This window comes from Microtus oregoni, unplaced genomic scaffold (genome assembly GCF_018167655.1).
Source record: "Microtus oregoni isolate MIOR12 unplaced genomic scaffold, Mior012 000015F_ref0000493, whole genome shotgun sequence".
Lineage (NCBI taxonomy): Eukaryota > Metazoa > Chordata > Mammalia > Rodentia > Cricetidae > Microtus > Microtus oregoni.
In genome coordinates this window covers 24,293,606-24,315,389 of record NW_024543074.1, presented here as the reverse complement: position 1 = coordinate 24,315,389, position 21,784 = coordinate 24,293,606, and the positions used below count along the sequence as shown (strand labels likewise).

At 48.0% G+C, this 21,784-nt stretch overlaps 2 protein-coding genes across 2 annotated transcripts in view; one reads left to right on the top strand and one right to left on the bottom strand.

The window, feature by feature from the left end:
• Positions 1-12,202, bottom strand: part of Rap1gap2 (RAP1 GTPase activating protein 2) — a 227,824-nt gene extending 215,622 nt beyond the window's left edge. The window contains exon 1 of the mRNA XM_041665619.1: positions 12,119-12,202. Coding sequence (XP_041521553.1) covers positions 12,119-12,168 — 50 coding nt within the window. The 5' untranslated portion in view covers positions 12,169-12,202. The remainder of the gene's footprint in view (positions 1-12,118) is intronic.
• An 8,023-nt stretch (positions 12,203-20,225) lies between these two features.
• The window catches only part of Ccdc92b (coiled-coil domain containing 92B), a 29,668-nt gene continuing 28,109 nt past the window's right edge, over positions 20,226-21,784 (top strand). The window contains exons 1-2 of the mRNA XM_041665708.1: positions 20,226-20,371; positions 20,530-20,772. The gene's annotated coding sequence lies outside the window, so the exon portion shown is untranslated. The remainder of the gene's footprint in view (positions 20,372-20,529; positions 20,773-21,784) is intronic.

The following is a 21,784-nucleotide window of genomic DNA, read 5'->3' as shown; positions in this document are numbered from 1 at the left end:
CATGAGTGCGTGCATGCATGTGTGTGTCTGAGCACATGCACTGTGCATGTGTATGAATTCACCAGTGTTAAACATCATCTATCATTCTCCGTGTTATTTTTTGAAGCAGGATCTCTTAATGAGCCTGGAGCCTACTGATTGTCTAGACTGGCTGGCCAAAGAGAGCCCCACCACCACCACCACTCCTCCTAGGGATCCACCTGTTTCCACACCCTCCAGCTCTGGGGTTAAAGATGCGCTGGGGATCCGAACTCGGGTACTTGTGCAGCAAGCACCTTACCCACTGAGCCACCTCCCCAGGCTAATGCTGGCCCTTTTGCTCTCACATCAGAAGGACTGCCTGGAGTGTGACTCAGGATTTGGTGTCAGACTCAGATCCCCTGCACCCTCACAGTACTCCCAACTGGTGCCTGGAAGGATTGGAGAAGCTGGGCTGGGCAGGGTGAACACAAAGGGCAGGCAGTCCTTCCACTCTGGCCAACCTGTCCTTGTGGAATGCATGCATTCATTAATTCAGCATGTGCTGAACGCTTTCCAGCAAAGGTTCTCAACCTCCCTAAGGCTGCTACCCTTTAGTGGTTTCTCCTGTTTTTTCTCGTGTTGGGCTGACCTACAACCGTAAAATTACATTCATTGCTACTTTGTAATTGTAATTTTGTGGCTGTTATGAGTCACAATGTAAATGTCTGTGTTTTCCAGTGGTCTTGAGTGATCCGTGAATGGGGCATTCAACAACCCCTCCCAGAGGGGTGGCGACCCGCGGGGTTGAGAACCACCATTTTAGAGGATGGAAAAGCAAGCATAGTTTCTTACCCTCCCAGGGTTTTCAGTCCTGTGAGAGAGAGTATTCATGATCCAAGCGTAGTACTGCACACCTGTAATCCCAGCATTTAGGAGGCAGAGGCAGGAGGATCACCATGAATTCAAGGTCAATCCCATCTACACATTGAGTTCCAGGTCAGCCAAGGCTATATATAGAGTGATCTTGTCTCAAAAAGGCAAATAATAATAATAATAATAAAGCAAATGATCAGTCAATCATTATGATAGCATTCTCCTATATTGCTATAAGAGATCAGTTGTCACCAGTCACCTGCATTAATTCTACATTCATTCCCGTTAACTCAGTGATGCTCCTCCGGAGACCTCATCTACAGATAAACGCAGACCAGGATAGTTGTGGGATGTTAATATAACAAAAGACTGGCGCTGGAGAGACGGCTCAGTAGTTAAGAGCACCTTTTGCTATTGCATTCCCATCACCCATACAGCAGCTAAGAGCAATCCGTAACTGCAGTCACAAAAGATAAGACGGCCTCTTCTGGCCTCTGCAAGCACTACATGCACACAATACACAAACACACTTGCAGGCAAAATACACACAACAAACAAACAAGAAAATAAATAAGAAAAAAATTTAAGAGCAGCAAAAGACTGAGGGCTGAATCCTGCCCACCTCCTGCCAGTAGGGACTAGCTAAGTAAATTATGGTGTGTCTGTAGAGTAACAACACATGCAGCAAGTTATAAAAGGAACTTCCAATGTGTTCATGTATGCTATTGTGCCATCTCCAACACTCATTACTTGAGGGGGGGACAGTCATGTGCAGAGCAGTGTGCGTAATTGAAGTTAAAAGAGAAATGTTACTTTAAATATACAAACTCTGAAGACACAAGATGCAGTAAAAGTTATTTCTGCCAGGCACGCCTTTAATCCCAGCACTTGAGAGGCAGAGGCAGATGGATCTCTGTGAGTTCGAGGCCAGCCTGGTCTACAAAGCAAGTTCCAGGACAGCCAGGATTGTTACACAGAGAAACCCTGTCTCGAAAAACAAAGCAAAACGAAACAAAAAACAGTTATTTGCTGGGATGGGTGTGGAATAGGGTGAGTGAGGGCATGGAAAAGTGACTGAATATCAGTGTAATTTCTCATAAGAGAGAGTTTCTACCTATCGTGTGTGTGTGTGTGTGTGTGTGTGTGTGTGTGTGTGTGTGTGTGTGTGTGTTTGTGCCTACAACTTGGCAAAATGCTATGCAGGCCATCTGCTGAGGGAAGAAATTTTCTAGGGGACATCTTGGGGGCTCCAAGATTTAAGGAGGACTGCCTTATTCGGCTCAGGGTGCTGTAACAAGACTGTGGACACAAGAGCCTCCATGATGTGCAGTGACTTCTCACAGTGTAAGATCACGACACTGTGTCTGGTGAGGCCTCTTTCTGGTTGTCAGATGGTCACTTTCCCATCGTGCCATCACAAGTCAGGAGAAAGCCTCATCCCCAATGCTACTCTTTCTAAAACAGGGTCCCAGGCCACCAAGATGGCCCACCAGACAAAGGAGCTTACTGCACAAACCCAGAGACTTGAGTTCAATCCCTGGAACCTATGTAAAGTCAGAAAAAGAGGAACAGCTCCACAGGGTTGTCCTTGGATCTACAACGTGTGTGCCGTAACACATGAGTTTGTGTGCTACATACACACACACACACACACACACACACACAATTTTTTAAACGAGACCTTTAATCTCAGCTCTCAGAAGGCAGAGACAGGTGGATCTCTGAGTTCAATGCTAGCCTGGTCTACAGAGTTCTATGACAGCTAGGGCTACATAGAGAAACCTGTCTCTGACAGTGGGGGGAGGACAGGGTCTCATTTATCCCAGGCTGGCCTCAAACTCCTTAAGTATTCAAGAAAGACCTTAAATTTCTGATCTCCTGCCTCCACTTCCCAAGTACTAGAATTACAGGTGTGTGCCACTACAGCTGGTTTTATGAGGTGTTAGGGATCGAACCCAGGTTTCATTCATGCTAACCAAGCACTCTACCTATGAGCCACAACCCCAGCTCTTTTCTCCTCTTATAGGACCCAAATCCCATTCATAAGAGTTCTACCTTAATCCCTTTCCACAGGCCTCATTCACCTGCCATTACCATCACACTGGGCAGTTGGGATTCTAACCTATGAGTCTGAGGGACACAGACACCCAGTCCATGGCAAGGACTTGCTAAGAGTGAAGAACGGTGGTGCTAGAACTCCAACAGAGGCATCTCCTCAGACAAATCTAGAAGACAGAATGAGGTGTCTTCGAGGCTCTGAAAGGAGACAGGGGTACTAGGAGCAAAGGACCGCCATTGTTCCTGTGTTCTTACAAACTAGAGCTGCTGGCCCTGGCCTGGCCCTTTATATCACCCAATGGGCTCTCAGGAAGGTGATCCTAGCTGCTGGGTGGGGATGCAGCCACCCAGGTTAGACACTCTTGAAGAGAGCTAGGGGTGTGTCTTGGATAAGACAGTACTGGAGATGGAGGACTTGCCCTTGAGCTAAAGAGGTAGGATGGCAGGGCCTGTTGCTGGAGTGGGCATGGGTGGGACTCATGGACAAGATGGGCTGGTTTATGCAGGAAGCTGGCGATGGTACCACTCACTCCAGATGAGAATAGCTTTGAGAAGGAAATTCATGACTCCTGCTAGGGGCTTGAACTTTACTGTGAACTTCCTCCTGCCCCAAGATGATTCCCCTTCTACTAACCTTACCTAAAATGCTGCCTCCTCCAGGAAGGCCACACTGATTTACCCATCCTATTCTGACACCATTTTCCTGCCTTCCGCCATCCTTAGATTCCTCAGATTGACCCAGACATGGGTCTGTCACGTCCATGGGGAAACCAATCATACTAAACATTATAAACGAACAATGAGAACAGAATGGCTGTATGGGAGCACTGTATGGGAAGCACTATATGGGAAGCACTATATAGGGAGGACTATTTGGGGAGCACTACATGGAGACTAGGGTATGAGAGAGCATTGTATGAGGAGCATTGTGTAAGAGTCCTGTGTGAGGAGCACTATGAAGACTTTGATGCCATTGGAGTGTGACCCATGTGATAATATTATATTTATTGTATTTTCAAAAAGTAATCTATTTTTAATATAAGACTCCTTCTGATCATGCTGTCACGTCCTAAGTGTTTAAGGACCAGAAACAGCCCAGGAGGCCTCCATTTGGCCTAACAACTGCATTTTATAGACGAGGGTGTGGGACCAGCACAGGCATAGATCACTCCCCAGCTTCCAGGCCACATATCAGGACACCCTCGATCCCAAGGGACATATAGAGGCCCCAGGCTGAGTGGGAGCACTCAGCAGGCATCCTCACTCCACTCCTCTCCTCACACATCACTTCCCCTTCCTTGCACCCATCCTCTAAACACATGGCTGGAAGGGGCTGCCGTCCAGATGATCAGCAAAGCAGCCTTGAGGGACCTCAAGCTGAGTTCCAGCATTCGTGAGTGAAGAACTTCCCTTGTGAGCTCCAGATTTTTCACGTATAAGATGAGTGCAATAATCACGTCTGCTTCCAAGGTTGTGGGGTGTGTTGGAGGTGAGTGTTTGCTATGGTTTGTTTTAGATTTTTGTTTGTTTTCCAAGACAGGGAGGGTTTCTTTGTGTAGCCTTTACTGTCTGAGAATGAGTTCTGTGGGCCAGGTTGGCCTTGAACTCACAGAATTTCTCCAGCCTCTGACTCCAAGGGCTGGGATTAAAGGCATGCACCACCACCACCCAGCTTTGCTTTAGTTTTTCAAGACAGAGCCTCCTATTACCCAGGCTGACCTCCGAATGACTATGTGACCCAGGCAGGCATTGAGTTTTTTATTCTCTGGCCTCTTCCTTAAAAGTGCTGGGGCCACAGGCCTGATCCTCCACCCCAGCCCCTCCTGCTTCTGTTCCAGCCTTTCCCGTTGCTGTATGATACACTCATACACATGGAGCCCGTGTCCCTGATTCCTTTGTCCTTCTCAAGTACACCCTGCCTCTCTTCAGCTGGGAGTACTCCTCACTGAACATGTTTCCCCGCGACCACACTGCCTCTGAATCTGCTCCCAGTCTCCCTGCCAGAGTCTAAGTCACGACTAAGATTCCTGGACGTGTGACCTAACCTGGCTCACAGCACGGTGCTGTTCAGCCCACCCATGGGTGAGTTAGTTACAATGTGTCTTTCCACTGGAGCATCCTGGAGTGAGTGTGATCCAGCCTTGGGATCCTGCAACCCCCACCCCACAGCCTTTGCTATTCAAGTCACCCTGCCTGCCATAAAAATCACGGTAGCAAAGGTAGCCGGCATCACTGCTTGGGAATGCTCTGCCACAAATGGTCTTCATTAATGAATTCAATTTACTAACTTAAGAAATGAGTTTGCCAAACTGGATCTCACAGAACGTAAGAAAACATGAAGCAACCATCCGCAAATATCTTCCTGGCCACCCTGCTGTGCATCTGAAATCCCACTAAATGGTTTTTGCAAGGAAATTAGCTACTGCCCAGAGGTTGATGTGTCTGTGAAAGAGAGAGACACTAGGAATTGAAATCAGACTTTGTACAAAGTAGGCACTCTACAACAGCGCTATATTCCTAGTCTAATGGCTAACTTTTTAATCCACTGTCAGTCATTAAAACTTGAGCCATGGGGTGCTGGAGAAAGGCTTATCACAGTTAAGAGTGCTTATTGCTTATGTAGAGATCCCTAGGTCAGGTCCCAGCACCCACATCAGATGGCTCACAGCCACCTATAACTCCAGTTCTAGTAACCTAGCATCTTATTCTGCCTCTGTGGGCACATACACACTAAGATACATACATGTATAAATAAGAAATAAACAAGTTTAAAAAAAAAACTTAAATAATGGTCCAGGAAAAGGGGTTCATGAGTAAAGACACTTGGCTGCCAAACCTGATGACGCAGGATCATTTTTACGTGGTAAAAAGACAGAAGAGACTCCCACCGAATGGCACACATGCCTCCTTCCCACAAAATTCATTAAATTGAATTGAAATAATTAATCAATTAAAAAGCCTTCTGCAAGGACTGGTGTCTTGATCCCTGGAAGAACAGAGGCTGAGACCGGCTGCTGTGCTGTGGTCTGGACATTCAAACTGCTGTGGTCCCTGAATTCCTGTTGAATCCTAACCTCAGGGACTTGGTGTCAGGAGGTAGAACACTGCGAGAAGTAGTCAGTCCAGAGGGCTGAGCCCTCATCAATGGAGTTAGGGGTCTTCTGAAGGAGACCCTGGAGGGCTACCTAGCCCCCATTAGCACAAGAAGACACAGTAAGGGGGCTCCATCTATCAGAAACTGTACCTTCACCAGGTACTGAATCAGCTGGATCTTGGACATCTCAGTCTCCAGGACCGTGAGAAATACTTGGTTCTTGTGCATGAACTTCCAGCCTATGGTGTTTCATTACAGAAGTCTGAACAACTGGTACAGCCAGTGACATTTGGATGGGCATGCAGGTGAGCCCTAGAAGAGGTCAGGAAGACATCATACCCCCATAAAACAGCTATGGAACAGAGACTTCCCCATGTAGGAAGTAACTGGGTCCAGACCACAGAATCCTTGCGACAGTCAGGACTGTGACTCCCAGGGTAACACTCACTCTTTCCAGAACCCAGTTCCCAACTGCCATGAAAGACACAGCAAAGAAACATCCAAAAAAAGCAGCAGAGAGAGGGGATTCCAGCAGTGTGAGCTGCACCTTACAAAGGCCGAACAGCATGCATCATGATCTCCTAGAAGCTCCTCTAAGGAGCCAGGAGGCGGTGCCAGGAGATGAAGTCTGGAAGGCAGTCACTCCCGGGGCAGCTCAGGAAAATGAACTGAAATATTTTTGGTCTGAGTTTTGGTTGGCTAGTTGTTTTGTCTCGGCCATTTTGGGTTCAGGGTTTTGTTTTCACTTGGAAATGAGGCAATTATCACTTGGTTCTGGGAGATGGGTCAGCAGGCAAATGCTGTAGCCTCGCCCAACAACCAGAGTTCAATCACTGGGACCCACATAAAAATCTAGTACTCCTATGGTCACAAGGAAGGCAAGAACAAGACAATCAGAGAAGCTCATGGGCTAGCTAGCCTGGAGAACTAACTCAGTACAATGCAGCAACAGAAACAAGAGAGACCCTGCGCCCACAAGCGGGATGTGAGGTCTGACTCCTGGAGGCTATCCTCTGACTGCCTTGTGAGCACTGTCCTTAAGGTCAACACTGCTAAGTAGCAGAGTTGCTACTGAAAGTTAGAAGTTCCTTGTCACCAACAGCCACATTGCTGAGGGCTCTACAGAACATTCTTGTCTTCTGTGTGCATGTGCCATCCCCAGCAGTATACACAAAAACCCAATGCTCAGGAACCTTCAATGACTCTGTCTCAGGATTTCCATTGCTGCAACCAAACAGCAAGACCAAAAAGCAAGTTAGGGAGAAACGGATTTGTTTGGCTTACATTTCCACATCACTGTTAATCACTGAAGAAATCAGGACAGGAACTCAAATAGGGCAGGGTCCTGGAGGCAAGAGTTGATGCAAAGGTCATGGAGGGGAGCTGCTTACTGGCTTGCTTCTCTTGGCTTGCTCAGCCTGCTTTCTTATAGGACCCAGGACCACCAGCCCAGAAATAGCACCACCCACTATGGACTGGGCCCTACCCTACTGATCACTAATTGAGAAAATGCCTTACAGCTGGATCTCATGGAGATGTTTCTTCAAAGGCTCCTTCTCTGACTCTAGCTTGTGTCAAGCTGACACACGAAAGTAGCCAGTACAGGCTCCCATTGTTCAAATTAAATAGAAATTCTAGCTGGGCATTCAAGCCCTGCTGCCACCTGGCTCCTCTCTCTCAAACCCAGCTCTACTCTCTCCTTCTTCATAAATCTAATCCTGTAGCTAATCCCGGCAACAATGTTGTCCAGATGCATCCTGTACTTTCCAGCCTGCTAACTTCTCCTTCCACCACGTCCCTGCTTGAAAAATACCATCCTTCTAGACGGCTTTGAGGTTTACTTGTTTATTTGTTTTAGACAGGATCTCACTATGTAGCCCCAGATAGCTCTGTAGACCAGGCAGGCCTCAAACTCATGGAGCTCTGCCTGCCTCTACATCCCAAGTGCTGGGATTAAACACATTAAACTATACCAGACCAAATGGTTTTTGATGCAAGATACAGGTGTGTGTACGTACTTATACATCATATTCTGGATACCCACATACAAAAGATGAAGTTAGACACCTCATATATCATACACAAACTAATTTTAATTGAAAAAGACCAAAGTCTTAAATGTAAGAGCTAGTACTATAAAACCCTTAAGAAGAAAACATGACCAAGGCTTCATGCCAAACATGGTAGCATGTACCTATAATCTCAGAAGAGGGGAGGAGATAGAGGCAGGAAAAAATTCAAGAAGCTATGTCTCTGGGACAGAGAGATGGCTCCGCGGTTTAGAGAACTTGTTGTTGCAGAGCCCAGATTTGATTCCCAGTACCCGTATAGTGACTGACAATCTTCTGTATCTCTGGTTCCAGGACATTTGACTCCACTTCTGACTAGGCACAAACATGGTGAAATATATATGTGTGTGTGTGTATATATATACACACACACACATATATATGCGTATATATGTGTGTGTGTGTATATATATACACACACACACATATATATGCGCAAAACATTCATACACATAAAAAAACTTAAGGAACTTGTCTCAAAAAAGCCATGATGGCTAATCCCTTTAATCCCAGCATTCTGGAGGTAGAGACAGGTGGATCTCTCTGAATTCAAGTCAAGGCCAGCCTGGTCTACGCAGGGAGTTGCAGGACAGCTTGGGTTACATAGTGAGACCATCTCAAAACAAAACACACAGGCGGTGGTGCATGTCTTTAATCCCAGCACTTAGGTGGCAGAGGCAGGTGCATCTCTATGAGCTCAAGGCCAACCTGGTCTACACAGTGAGTTCCAGGACAGCCAAGGCTATACAGAAAAACCCTGTCTTTAAAAAAAAATCACAAATAAGAAATATATACCTTTATGGTGTTTTCTTATTAATGACATTAAAAGCTGAAGAAAATTAATAACTTGGGTATCATCATACATTAAAGACTTTGAGCAGGGCAGTGGTGGCATACGCCTTTAATCCCAGCACTCCGGAGGCAGAGGCAGGCGGATCTCTGTGAGTTCAAGGCCAGCCTGGTCTACAAGAGCTAGTTTCAGGACAGGAACCAAAAGCTACGGAGAAACCCTGTCTCGAAAAATTAAAAAAAAAAAAAAGACTTTGTGGCTGGGGAGATTGGTTAAGATGGTAAAATGCTTACACTAATGTGAGGATCTGAGTTTGGATCCTCAGCACCTATGTAAAAAGTTGAGCTGGGGAGGCAGAAACAAGAGGATCGCTGGAATTTGCTGAATACCCAGTCTAGCCAATAGGTGAGTTCCAGTTTTTATGAGTGATGTTGTCAAAAAATAAATGGAAGAAGACAATGTTGGGGTGTGTGTGTATGTATGTGTGTGTGTGTGTGTGTGTGAGAGAGAGAGAGAGAGAGAGAGAGAGAGAGAGAGAGAGAGTTCTTTATGTTGCAAAGTATACCAACAAAGAGAAAAGAAAGCAAAGCATAGCAGTACTCACCTGTAGTCTCAGCTAAGGAGGAGCCTGAAGCAGAAGGATCTTTTGAGCCCTAGGGGTTCAAGAAAAGCCTAGACAAGAAGAGTCAAGAGAATGAGGAGTTCAAGAACAGCCTCAGCTGCCTAGTGAGTCATAGGCCAGCCTGGGCTTCAACAGACCCCGTCTTCAGCCGGGAAGTTGACTCAGGGCTTGCCAAACCTCACTTTGATCCCCAGAACCTACATTAAAAAGCCAACAATGGCCGGGCAATGGTGGCGCACGCCTTTAATCCAAGCATGCCGGAGGCAGAGGCAAGCAATCTCTGTGAGTTCGAGTCCAGCCTGGGCTACAAGAGCTAGTTCCAGGAGAGACTCCAAAGCTACAGAGAAACCCTGTCTTAAAAAATCAGGGGGAAAAAAAGCCAAGAGTGTTTGTAATCCCAGTTCTGGGGAGGTGGAGACAGAGGGATCCCTAAGCTTTGCTGGTTTGCCAGTTTAGCTTACTCAGTAAGCTTCCCTGTTTCAAAAAGCCAGGTAAGGGGCTGGAGAAATTGTACAGTGGTTAAGAGCGCTGGTTGCTCTTCCAAAAGAGCAGGGTTCAATTCCCAGTATCTACATGGTTCCTCACAACTGTCTGTGACTCCGTTCCAGGGGATCCAACACCCTCTTCTAGTCTCTGTGGGCATCAGGTATGCACATGGTACACAGACATACATGCAGGCAAGACACTCATACACAAAATAAAAACAAATAAATAATTTTAAAAAGATGTGCAGTACCTGAGAAACAACATCCAAGGCTGTCCTTGCAGTCACTCTCAAATGTGTGTGTGTGCTTGCACACACACACACATACACACACACACACACTAAACAAACAAAAAAGGGATGATAATAACAATAATGTTGGCAGGAAGATCTCTGTAGTTCAAGGCCAACCTGGTCTACAGAGCAAATTCCAGGACTCCCAGAGCTATATGAAGAAACCCTATCTCAAAACTAATAAGACCAGACAGTGGTGGTGTAAGCCTTTAATCCCAGCACTCGAGAGGCAGAAGCAGGTGGATCTCTGTGAGTTCAAGACCAGCCTGGTCTACAAGAGCTAGTTCCAGGACAGGCTCCAAAACTACAGAGAAACCTTGTCTCGAAAAACCAAATAATAATAATAATAATACCATTAACAAATTTGGGCAGGTGAGATGGCTTAGCAGATAAAAGACACTTGCCCTCAAGCCTGAAGAGCTCAGTTCAATCACTAAGACCTACATGATAAAGAGAACTGATTACTGAAAGTCATCCTCTGATCTCCATACTATGCACATGCTCACACACACACAAAATAAATAAATAAATAAATGTAATAATAATAATTTTAAACATGTATTACAAAACAGAACTCTATGTCAGTAGCAACCTCAAACATACTGTTTACCATGTGTCTTATGTTCTCTCTCTCTCTCTCTCTCTCTCTCTCTCTCTCTCTCTGTGTGTGTGTGTGTGTGTGTGTGTGTGTGTGTGTGTGTGTGTATGCAGATACTCAAGGAGGTCAGAGGAGGCAGTCAGATCCCTGGAGCTGGAGTTACAGACTCTTTTGAGTCTTCTAGGTCCTTCTCTTGACAGTGTGAACTTGAATGCCTGGCCAGACTGAGGTGCTGAGACAGTCCAAAAACTAGACCAAAACGAGAAAACATTCGAGCAAGCACCACATTCGAATCCTCACTTCAACCCATTTGCTGTGTAGACTTAACTAATCATTTTCCCTGCCTGACTTTTCTCATCTGTAAAACGGGTGTGCTACTGTCTTCTGAGTACTAGTTACTGTGAATAACTGTGCCAATGCAATGCCTGAGTTCTGATTACTTCAGAGCCGTGGGACTTGCTCTAGGTGTTGCTCTCTCGTTGGTGGATATCAATACTTAATCAAAACCAGTCCCACCAAGTAGAGGCCTTGGCAGCCCTGAGCCATTCAGACTTGAGGGTACAGAGAACATGGTTCCCAGGGCCACCGGGAGGCTCCCCTCCCGTAACTGGGCTGCAGCACCTTAGAAAACCCTCCCAGCTTGCAGTCTGGTAACCTGACACCCGACTGACGATGAGGTAAGGGGTAAATGCCCAATCTACTCATGAATCCCCCTCCCTCTCCCAAATCTTCCAGGCCTACTTCACTGAGTCCCGGTCCAGTGAGGCATCTCTTTGAATAGAAGGGTGGGGCAGTGGCTGGTGCCCTCTTGGGACTCAGGTTCTAGACTCTACTTAGGGGAGCAGGGTTGGAGGTAGGCAAGTATCCCCACGGCTAGGAAACTAAGGTGAGGTGAAGGACGAGGAAATTCCACCGGTGTGCCTGCTACCCTTCCAAAGCACCTGACACCGGCAGGGCTTGGCTTTCCTGAAGATCTAGAATTCTCCCTGCGGCCACAGCGGGTTGAGGAGGCAGACCTGCACTCTAAGACCCTGAAAGCCTGGGCCAGGTCCCTGCTGTCATCTCTAAGCATCCAGACACTGTGATGCCGGAAGACATCGGTCCCCGGGCTGTTCTCTGGAGAGTAGATAGGATGATGCTACGCGGGGGCTTTGATCTGGCAGCCCGGCACCTATGTTAACCCAATCCTGTGTCTCTCCGCTCGGGAAGAAACTTTGGGCTGGCACCCCCGCTCCCGGCCCTCGCGAAGCCGGGTGGCTGCCGCTGCCCACTCACCAGCGCACCAACTGCCAGCGCTTCTCCCCCGGCGCCCTGCGGCCCGCCATGCCTTGTCCCGCAGCTCCCTGCGCCGCGGAGGCGGCTCCAACTGCATCAGGGCCAGTGCCCAGCGCGCTGGCGGCCGCGGAGACGGCACGGGACCCGGAGGCGCTTACCCTCCAGCAGGCGGTGCGCCCCACCCTCCGCGCACCGGCGGGGTCACCGCACTTCTCTGCAGCAGCGCTCCGGACCGCCCAGTCTCCTTCACCTTTTTTCGACCCATGGCCTCACCATACTGAATATCTGGGTTTCTTTGGAGCACCGAGCCAGAAGTCAGGTTCTCAGAGATCTTTAATCCCGCTGTGCTTTGTCCCCTTAAACAGTTTGCTCTACTTACCATAAACATAAAGCATAAAAAATTAAACTCTCTTAAAAGCCTAAAATAAAAACGGATGGGTTGGGGATTTAGCTCAGTGGTAGAGCGCCCTGGGTTCGGTCCTCAGCTTTAGAAGAAAAAAACAAAACAAAACAAAACAAAATAAATAAATAAAAAAATAAAAAAAAAACAGATGTGCCCTGAAAAAGATTAAATTATTATAATACGGCAGTAGTTAAAACAGTACCATGGCATCAGCCTAGACACTTGCCCACCCTAGGCCCAGCCCCACCGGAGCAACCAACCTCCCATCCACACCAGATTCTGTCTTTGCTGTAGAAAGGCAGAGACTAGCCTGGCTGACTGGATCGGAGGCTTGAGGCAACCTGGTGAAACGGAACTCTGAAATGTCTGTAAAGTCAGGCATGGGGGTATCCTGTAATTCTAGGGCTCAGGGGATAGAGGCAGAAAGGTCAGAAGTTCAAGGTCATCCTCACCTACAAAGCCAGAAAAAAGCCAACTTGATAAACAAAAAACCTGTCAAGAAAGGAAGGAAGGAAAACACCCTCCCCATCAAAGAGGAGGAGAAAAAAGAGGAGGAGGAAAAGCTTATGAGACTGCACATTCAGGGAGTCCTCCCATTAGGACAATTCAAATTTGGGTTTTCCTCTTTTTGTTTTACTAAAATATTATCTTGTTATATAGTCCAGGCTGGCTTCAAACTCTTGGCAATTCTCCTATCTCAACATCCAAGTGCTGGGACTGCAAGAAGGCACCAACCATCACACTGGAAAACCTTTCTGCTTTACAGGAGAGAAGCCGGGCAGACTGAAGTAAGGAGTTTGGCTCCCTTGTGAGAGCCTGGAGCTGGCCTTCCTTATGAAACCGCAGGTCTATGTGCAGGAGCGCTATGGAGGCTTAGAGGAGCTCAGCAGTGTTTGCCCGGTACATGCAAAGTCAGCTCTCCAGAGGTGGTGCCCACCTATCATCCCAGCACCCACGAGGCAGAGGCAGGAGGCTCAGAAATCCAAGGTCATCCTTACCTACACAGCAAGGTCTCAGTTGAAGCAAGCCTGGGATACAGATGAGAGAGAGAGAGAGAGAGAGAGAGAGAGAGAGAGAGAGAAGCAAAAAGGAGGGAGGAAGGGACGAAGAGAAGGGAAAGCTGGGCATGATGGTGGCTCATGCCTTTTAATTTTAACACTCAGGAAACAGAGACAAGAGAATCATTGTGAGTTCAAGGCCAGCCTGGTCTACATAGTGAGACCCTGTTTCACACACGAAAATTTCCAGGAACCGACCTGCTACAGACCTTTGCCATTCTGTCTATACATGCCATCTCCACTATTCAATACAAAACAAAGTTACAAAAGTTGACTTGATGGCATGGGCCTGCAATTCTGAGTACTCAGACAACTAAAGCAGAAGATTAGCTTAAGTCCAGAAGTTCAAAGCCAGCCTGGATGATATAGTAAAAGCTTTTTGTTAAGCCGGGCGATGGTGGCGCACGCCTTTAATCCCAGCACTCGGGAGGCAGAGGCAGGCGGATCTCTGTGAGTTTGAGACCAGCCTGGTCTACAGAGCTAGTGCCAGGACAGGCTCCAAAGCCACAGAGAAACCCTGTCTCGAAAAAGCCAAAAAAAAAAAAAAAAAAAAAAAGCTTTTTGTTTTTTGTTTGTTTTGTTTTGTTTTAATACTAAGATTCCATAAATCCTAAAGATCCCCACCCAGGCTTTCCACAGCATCTCAGCTAAGCAGTGGCATGAAGACAGGAAGATTCACTCACCCACATGTAAGCGAACAAGGAACAAGAGAGAGAAGGAAAGAGAAATACAAGGCTTTGGAGTTAGAGTGTCTAGCATGGCTTGATCATTCCTTCTAAGCAACATTTCTTCAATCTTATTCCATGAAATTAACATACCAACCACGGAAACCAAACAGAAGATCTAAAATCACCTCCAGGGCAGACTCGTGACTGCATATGTGTTGAGTGTGGATGTGGTAGCCCTGTAATCTCAGCATACTCAGCCTTGAGTTTGGGGCCAGCCTGGGCTATTTGGACCTATTAGTCCAGGTTAGCCTTGACTACAGTGACAGGCCCTACATCAAACAAAAGGGGTAGGGGTATAACTCAGTTTGGTACAGTTCTTGCCTAACATCACTGGCTTCATTCTCCAGTGCAGTATAAAAGGAGGTACGGTGGCTCAAGCACGTAATCCTAGCACTGGGAAGTGGGGGCAGGGGAGTCAGAAATTCAAGGGTATCCTCAGCTGCATAGTGAGTTGGAGGCCAGCCTGGGATGTGAGAAACCCAACCCTTAGCCAGGTGGTAGTGGCACAAGCCCTTAATCCCAGCACTCAGGGGGCAGAGGCAGGTGGATCTCTGTGAGTTCAAGGCCAGCCTGGGATGTGAGAAACTCTACCCTGTCTCAGAGAGAAAAGAGGTGGGAAAAATGACTAGAAAAACTTTGGGAAGTGAAATTAAAGATGGAGGAAGAGGGGATTATTAGTTTTTAAATATGAGATATGAGCATTTTTTTTTTTTTGGTTTTGTTTTTTAAGGCAGGTTTTCTCTGTATAGCCCTAACTGTCCTGGAGCTTACTCTGTAGGTCAGGCTGTCCTCAAACTCGGAGATCTGCCTTCCTCTGCCTCCGAACTGCTGGGATTAAAGGCCTCCACCAGCACCTGGAAAGCACGTCCTACTTTTATGAGTTTTTCTGCTTTTTTGTTTTGTTTTGTTTTTGTAATTAGGACCTGTTTGTTTTTAATTAGGCGATGTTGGCAGATGCCTTTAATCCTTGTCTCTAGAGGCAAAGGCATGTAGATACCTGAGTCTGAGGCCAGTCTGTCTCCAGCGTGAATTCTAGGATAACCAGGGTTACACAGAGAAACCCTGTCTCAAAAAAAAAAAAATTAGGGCCTGGGAGTATGGGGACCTGAATCAAATCTTCAGAACCCACTTACAAAGTGGGCATGGTTGGGATGGCAATGGGACTGCAGGGGGAAGGCCACTGGGACTTAGCGGCTTTCAACTCAACTGCAGATTCAGTGAGTGCCTTACCTCTAGAGAATGAGGCAGACAATGGTAGAACAGAACGCCCAGCTTCCTCCACTTGGCTCCACATAATGTATGCACACACGGAAGCTTGCACACAACACAACTATTGCAACATGGATATAATCATATGCATTACCTGGATCGAGAGATTACAGACTCTATATTCTTTGCTAAAGATTAAAAACAAAATCAGGTGGCGTGGACTGAAGCAGGTCTCCAGCAATGAGGGTTGGGAAAGATGGTTCTGTGGGTCAAATGTTTGCTGCCCAAGCATGAAAGCCTAAGGTTAAATTCCCGTCTCCCCTGTAAAACCTAGTGTGGTGTATGTGTCTGTAACCCCGCTGCTGCAAAGCAGGGACAGATCCCGGAGGCTCAGTGGCCAGCCAGTTAATCCCAGAGAAAAAAAATGAGCTCTAGGCTCAATAAGAAGATCTTGTCTCAAAATACAAAGTGGAGGCCTGGAGAGATGGTTCAGAGGTTAAGAATATTGGCTGCACACACCTCTAATCCCAGCACTCGCCAGGCAGAGGCAGGTGGATCTCTGTGAGTTTGAGGCCAGCCTGGTCTACAGACTGTGTTTCAGCCAGGGCTACACAGAGAAACCCTGCCTTTAAAAAACAAAACTGTTTGCCCTTCAAGAGGTATTGAGTTCAATTCCCAGCAACCACTTGGTGGCTCACAACCATCTATAATGAGATCTGATGCCCTCTTCTGGCCTGCAGCTGTGCAAGCAGGTAGAGCACTCATATACATAAAATACATAAATAAAAATAAATAAGTCTCTAAAAAATACAAGGTGGAGAAGAAATTAAAGAAAACATTCTGGGGCTGGAGAGATGGCTCAGTGGTTAAGAGCATTGACTGTTCTTCCAGCGGACCTGAGTTCAATTCCCAGCAACCACTTGGTGGCTCACAAACATCTGTAATGAGATCTGGTGCCCTCTTCTGGCCTGCAGGCATACATGGAGGCAGAATGTTGTATACATCATAAATAAATAAAATCTTAAAAAAAAAAAAGAAGAAGAAGAAAAGAAAACATTCTGGGATGGACACATCTCTCCAGCGGTTAACAGCACTGAGTGCTCTTCCAGAGGACCTGGGTTCAAGAAAACTGACCTAAAATTGAGAGATTTCAGGCACAAGCAGCCAGATCCCATAGGATTCTTTAAGGGATACCTATCAATCAAGAGTTCTAGGGGGGAGGGGCACTGAATAAAAACAAAGTAAAATGGCATACCAGTATGAAAAGGGGAAAAGGTGAGGTGCGAACTCCTGGCCGCTCTGCTCTGAATGGAGGAGAATGTGGACAGGCTTGAAGCAGAAGGGAGAAGTCTGAGGCTCAACTGTGATCTGGCAAACATCGTCGTCTTCACTGCCACAACTATCATCTCCTATTATCAAGACTGATCAGAGTCAGGAAAGTTAGAGCTGGGATGCATCCAAGTCCTCGCACACCTTGACCATTCCGGCTAAGGGTGTTTTCCATCACAGCTGGGTCCATCTGTCAGGGAGCCCTGATAATGAGGTGGTTGCAAGCTCACTTTCCATGACACTAGGTGGACGAGGGCTGTGATCCTGGTCATGCTGCTTCCCAGCTGCGTTGTTATGTGTAATCTTCCTTCAGACTCCCTTTCTCGACCTGCAAATGGGAATTGCCTTTGCGGCAGGAGTCCTCGGAAGTTAAGATGAGATTGTGTAGATAGGGCCTCGCTAAACATAATGGCTGCTCTAAGGTGAGATATATACTTTTGTGTTTCTTTTACCTTACTTAACTTCAAAAATAGGGGAAAAATTAAACAGTATTTAACAAAAATCTGTGGCATGCATAAAGTGCTCCATAAAGTTTATTGTTACTATTATTGCCATCTCAGTGTCCCCTTTCAGAATGTTTCCAGGGCTCCTCCAGCCTTAGGTACATCACTGTGCACATGGGTCTGCTCACACTACTGTGTGTAACAACCGATGGTCTCTACAGCTGCTCCAGGAAATGGCTTTGAGAAACCCAGCCCTAGAGCCCAGGCCCTAGCTCTTCCACAGTGGCTTCCTGCTCCGCTTTCAGTTCCTTTGAGGCATTGCTCATTGGGTGCTTTTACACATTATTTATGACTTTTCATATAAATATTTTGCAGGCAAATGTATGGCAATTTCCAGAGAGCAGCTGTAGAGGACTTCATATCCAGCAGGGAGCTTGATTGGGTGCAGGAGGATGTAAGCCGCACTTCTTGTCCCAAAATTGCGTCCTCCATGGAATAGGATCAATATCAGATGGGTTTCTATAGCTGTTTACTTTAGCTGCGGAAAAGCCAGAGTCCCAGGACACATTTTTATCCAGGAGAAGGAGAAGAACATCTGGGAATTGGTCATAGCAATCCTATTCACCTGTACTACACACACACACATACACACACACATGCACACACATTTAATTTGAACCTCATAACATTTTTAAGTTTCTGTTTATTTCATTTTATGTGTATGGGTGTTTCGCTGAAATGTGTGTGTCACTTACACACCTGGTTCCCATGATATCCAGAAGTTACAGGTGGTTATGAGCTGCCCATATAGGTAACAGGAACTGAACCTGGGTCCCCTGGAAGATCAGCCAGTGCTCTTATTTTTTTTTTTTTTTGATTTTTCGAGACAGGGTTTCTCCGTAGCTTTTGGTTCCTGTCCTGGAACTAGCTCTTGTAGACCAGGCTGGCCTGGAACTCACAGAGATCCACCTGCCTCTGCCTCCCGAGTGCTGGGATTAAAGGCGTGCGCCACCACCGCCCGGCTCAGCCAGTGCTCTTAACCATTGAGCCATTTCTCCATCACCTTAAATTTTTATTTTTAGCCAGGCAGTGGTAGTGGACATCTTTAATCCCAGCACTCGAGAAGCAGAGAAAGGCAGATCTCTGTGAGTTCGAGGCCAGCCTGGTCTACAGAGTGAGTTCCAGAATAAGTCCCAAAGCTACAGAGAAGCCCTGTCTTGAAAAACCAGTATATATATAATCATATGAATGTTTTCCTACAGGTGTGTCTATGCACCATGTGCATGCCTAGTGCCAGGGGAGGCCAGAGGAAGGCATCAGATCCCCTGGGATTGGAGTTATAGATCATCATAAACTGCCAGGTGAGTGCTAGGAATCAAACCAGGGTCCTCTGGAAGAGCAGCCAATGCTCCTAACCACTGAGCCATCTCTCCAGCCATCCCTCAAGATACTTTTATAAGGCTCTTGTTGATAGATGTTGTTTTTCCAAAATTATTGGAGAAGTACAGTTCAGGAGTGTATGGTGGCTCGTGCCTGTAATTCCAGCAGTCCAGAGCTGAGGCACAATTACCACAAGTTCAGGATCAGTTTGAACTTCTGGGTCAGACCCTATCTCAAAGACAAAATAAAAAAGAAGAAAAGAAGTGAAAGGAAGAGGAGAAGGAGGAGATCAGAGAGGCCTGAAGTTTTCTAGAAATTTCTGGAATTATTAAGCTAGCAGGTAGCAGAGCTAGCATTAGGGTTTCAGACTCTTTCACACCATGTCTTTTGGAGACAGAAAACATTGTTAGTCATTCTGACACCTCATACAACCCAGGGCATTAAGTGGTTTATCAGAACTCATATCCCTGCAGGAGACCCTCACAGTTCAGTAATGCTATCCTGTAAAGACAATAAGAAGCCTGGCAGGGGTGGCGCACGCCTTTAACACCAATTCTCAGAAGGTAGAGGCAGGTGGATCTCTGAGTTCAAGGCCTGCCTGGTCTACAGAGTGAGTTCCAGAACGGCCAAGTTTGCACAGAGAAATCCTGTCTTGAAAAACAAAAAAACAAAAGGAGAAGGGGGAGGAGGAGCAGGAGAAAGGAGGGAGGGAGGAAGGAAGGAAGGAAGGGAAGGAGGGAGGGAAGGAAGGAAAGAAAAGAAAGAAGAGGAAGAGGAAGAAGAAGGAAAAGGAAGAAGACAGGGGAAGAAATCTGGGCATGGTGATGCACACCTTTATATTCAGGAAGTGGGTGCAGGAGGATCTCTGTGAGTTCAAGGCCAACCTGGTCTACTAAGCAAGAGAGTTCCAACCCAACTAGAGCTACATACTGAGACTTCGTCAAAAAGAGGGGGGGGTCTTCTGAAAATTTGACTCAAAAGGAAAACAAATATTTGGCTTGCAAAGGAGTGTGGAAATCCAAACCAGTCTTTTGGTCTGAGTCCCTGAAACCACCACCTTCAACGTGACAAGGTAGGGATGGAAATGAGTTGCCATTGGGAGCTTGGAGCCACCTGCCACTTACTGAGAGCATCAGATCCCTTGCCATCAACCATCATGCGTACAGGTGTCTAAAAAGCTCTCACCCCTATACAGGTATTAACCCATTTAATTCTCGAGACAATCCAAAGGTGCACTCTATACACCACCATCGGCCTGGGAAAGAGAAAGATGCTGATGTAGCCAGAACTATAAGGCGAACCTATTCACAGCAAAACAGCGGCTGAACACCAGCTCCTGACACATTTAAGGGACTTTAGTGTTTATAAAGGATCTTCTGTTGGTTCTAGGTATCATCTACGAGGTGAGATGACTCACTCAAGGTCACAGAACTAGTGAGAGGTCTAGCTCAGCCTTGCTGCCGCCTATACCAGGAGCATATTTCCAGATTCTCTCACCAGCAGCTCCCGGGTATCCCCCTTCCTAGGAGGCTGAGGGCGCTGCCCCTCCTAGAGGGGCGGAGCGGATCCCGGCCTGCGGGCATGGGCGCTGTCCGCGGTGCTGATCGGTCGCCGCGTCCCCGCTCGCCTAGTCGCCTGCGGTACCCCAGTTCCCTTCTCAGCTCACAGCCAGGGCCAGTTCTGAGGATTCGGCTGCCCGCAGGGTACGGAGGCCGCGCTCCCGGGGCTCCTGTAGTCCCGGGGCTCCCCCTCCCCCGCCCCAGCCGCCAGCCTCCCCTCCCCCGCCCCGCCCACGGCCCCTCCCCGCGCGCCCCAGGTCCCTCCCTTCCCCCTTATCTCTCCCGCCCCCCGCCCCCTCCAGCTCCTTCGCCAGTTCCGGTCACGTTGCTGGGTGTTTACGCCCGGAGCCTGCCCAGGGCCCCCCGCCTCTACGCCCGGAGCCCCCCGGAGCCCCGGCCCCGCGCCCGACAGCCTCGCAGCAGCTGATGGCGCCGCAACCTGGCCGCGCGCTGCAGATCCCTGAGCGCAGCTAGCGCGGGGGAAGAGCTCTTCCCGAGACCCAGCGAGGCCCGGGCCCGGCCCGCCGGCTCCCTCGGGTCCGCAGGTGAGGAGGCCGGGCGGTGGTCGTCGAGGGTGGGCGCTGGCCGGGTGACCGGGGTGATGAAGGGAGCGCCAGAGCACAGGTTCGACCGGGAGGGCTGCGCGGGGCCGGGCACCGCAGCGCGCGGGAGCGGGCAGGACGCGGGCTGCTGGCAGAAGTTGTCCTCCGCCGCTAGACCTGGGCCCTTTCCGGCGCTGGCGGGGAGTCCAAAGTAGTCCGCACCACCACTTACCACCTCCCACCACTCGTGCCGTTGTACCTGTCTTCGTGTCCTGGCTGGTCCCTCTCTTCCCTATGCTCCGTGGTATGCATACCCCTCACCCCCCACCCGCGCGCCCCAGCCGACTCTGGGAGTCAAATTCATTCGAGGCACAAACTGCAGAACATCAAGTAAAGGTCGGGGTCCAGTTTTTTTCCCGGGCACCCCACTCCCACGTACCTGAATCCTCAGCAATGCTGAGGTTGGGGTTGTGGGCACTTAAGTGGAACGAGGGGGGGGGGGCAGAGTTGAGGGGTGTTTGGGAGGAGGGACTCTGGAGTGAGGAGTATCACAGGTCCCTGGAGAATGTGGCTCCACCACCAGCCTCCACCTTGCAGACAGAGTCCCAGACATTTGTCAAAGGCCAAATCTTGGCTCCAGACTCGTCCTCAGGAGAGCCAAGGACTTAGTGGGGGTGGCAGAGTAATTATTTTTTAATACGTGTACTTACTTGCCCTGGTGATTCCCAGTAAGACTCAATTCATTCTCTCTGCTCTACAACTGGCTGTGTGGTTGCTTTCTTACAAGGGATTCCCAGAGCCCAAACAGCCGGGAAGAAGACTACAGAACACAAGGAGAGATCAGATTTCGGGAGACAGAAACTGGGTGGAGTGTAGAAAGCAAGGGGATGGTCATGGTTACAGGGAGAGTTTATCTGGAGAGTAAGAGGAAATATCCAAGTGAAGGAGCTTAGCCTGCAGATGTAAAGTGTGGTTGCCTTGTGAGAGGCTCTATGTTCCAGAGTGAGCGCCTACA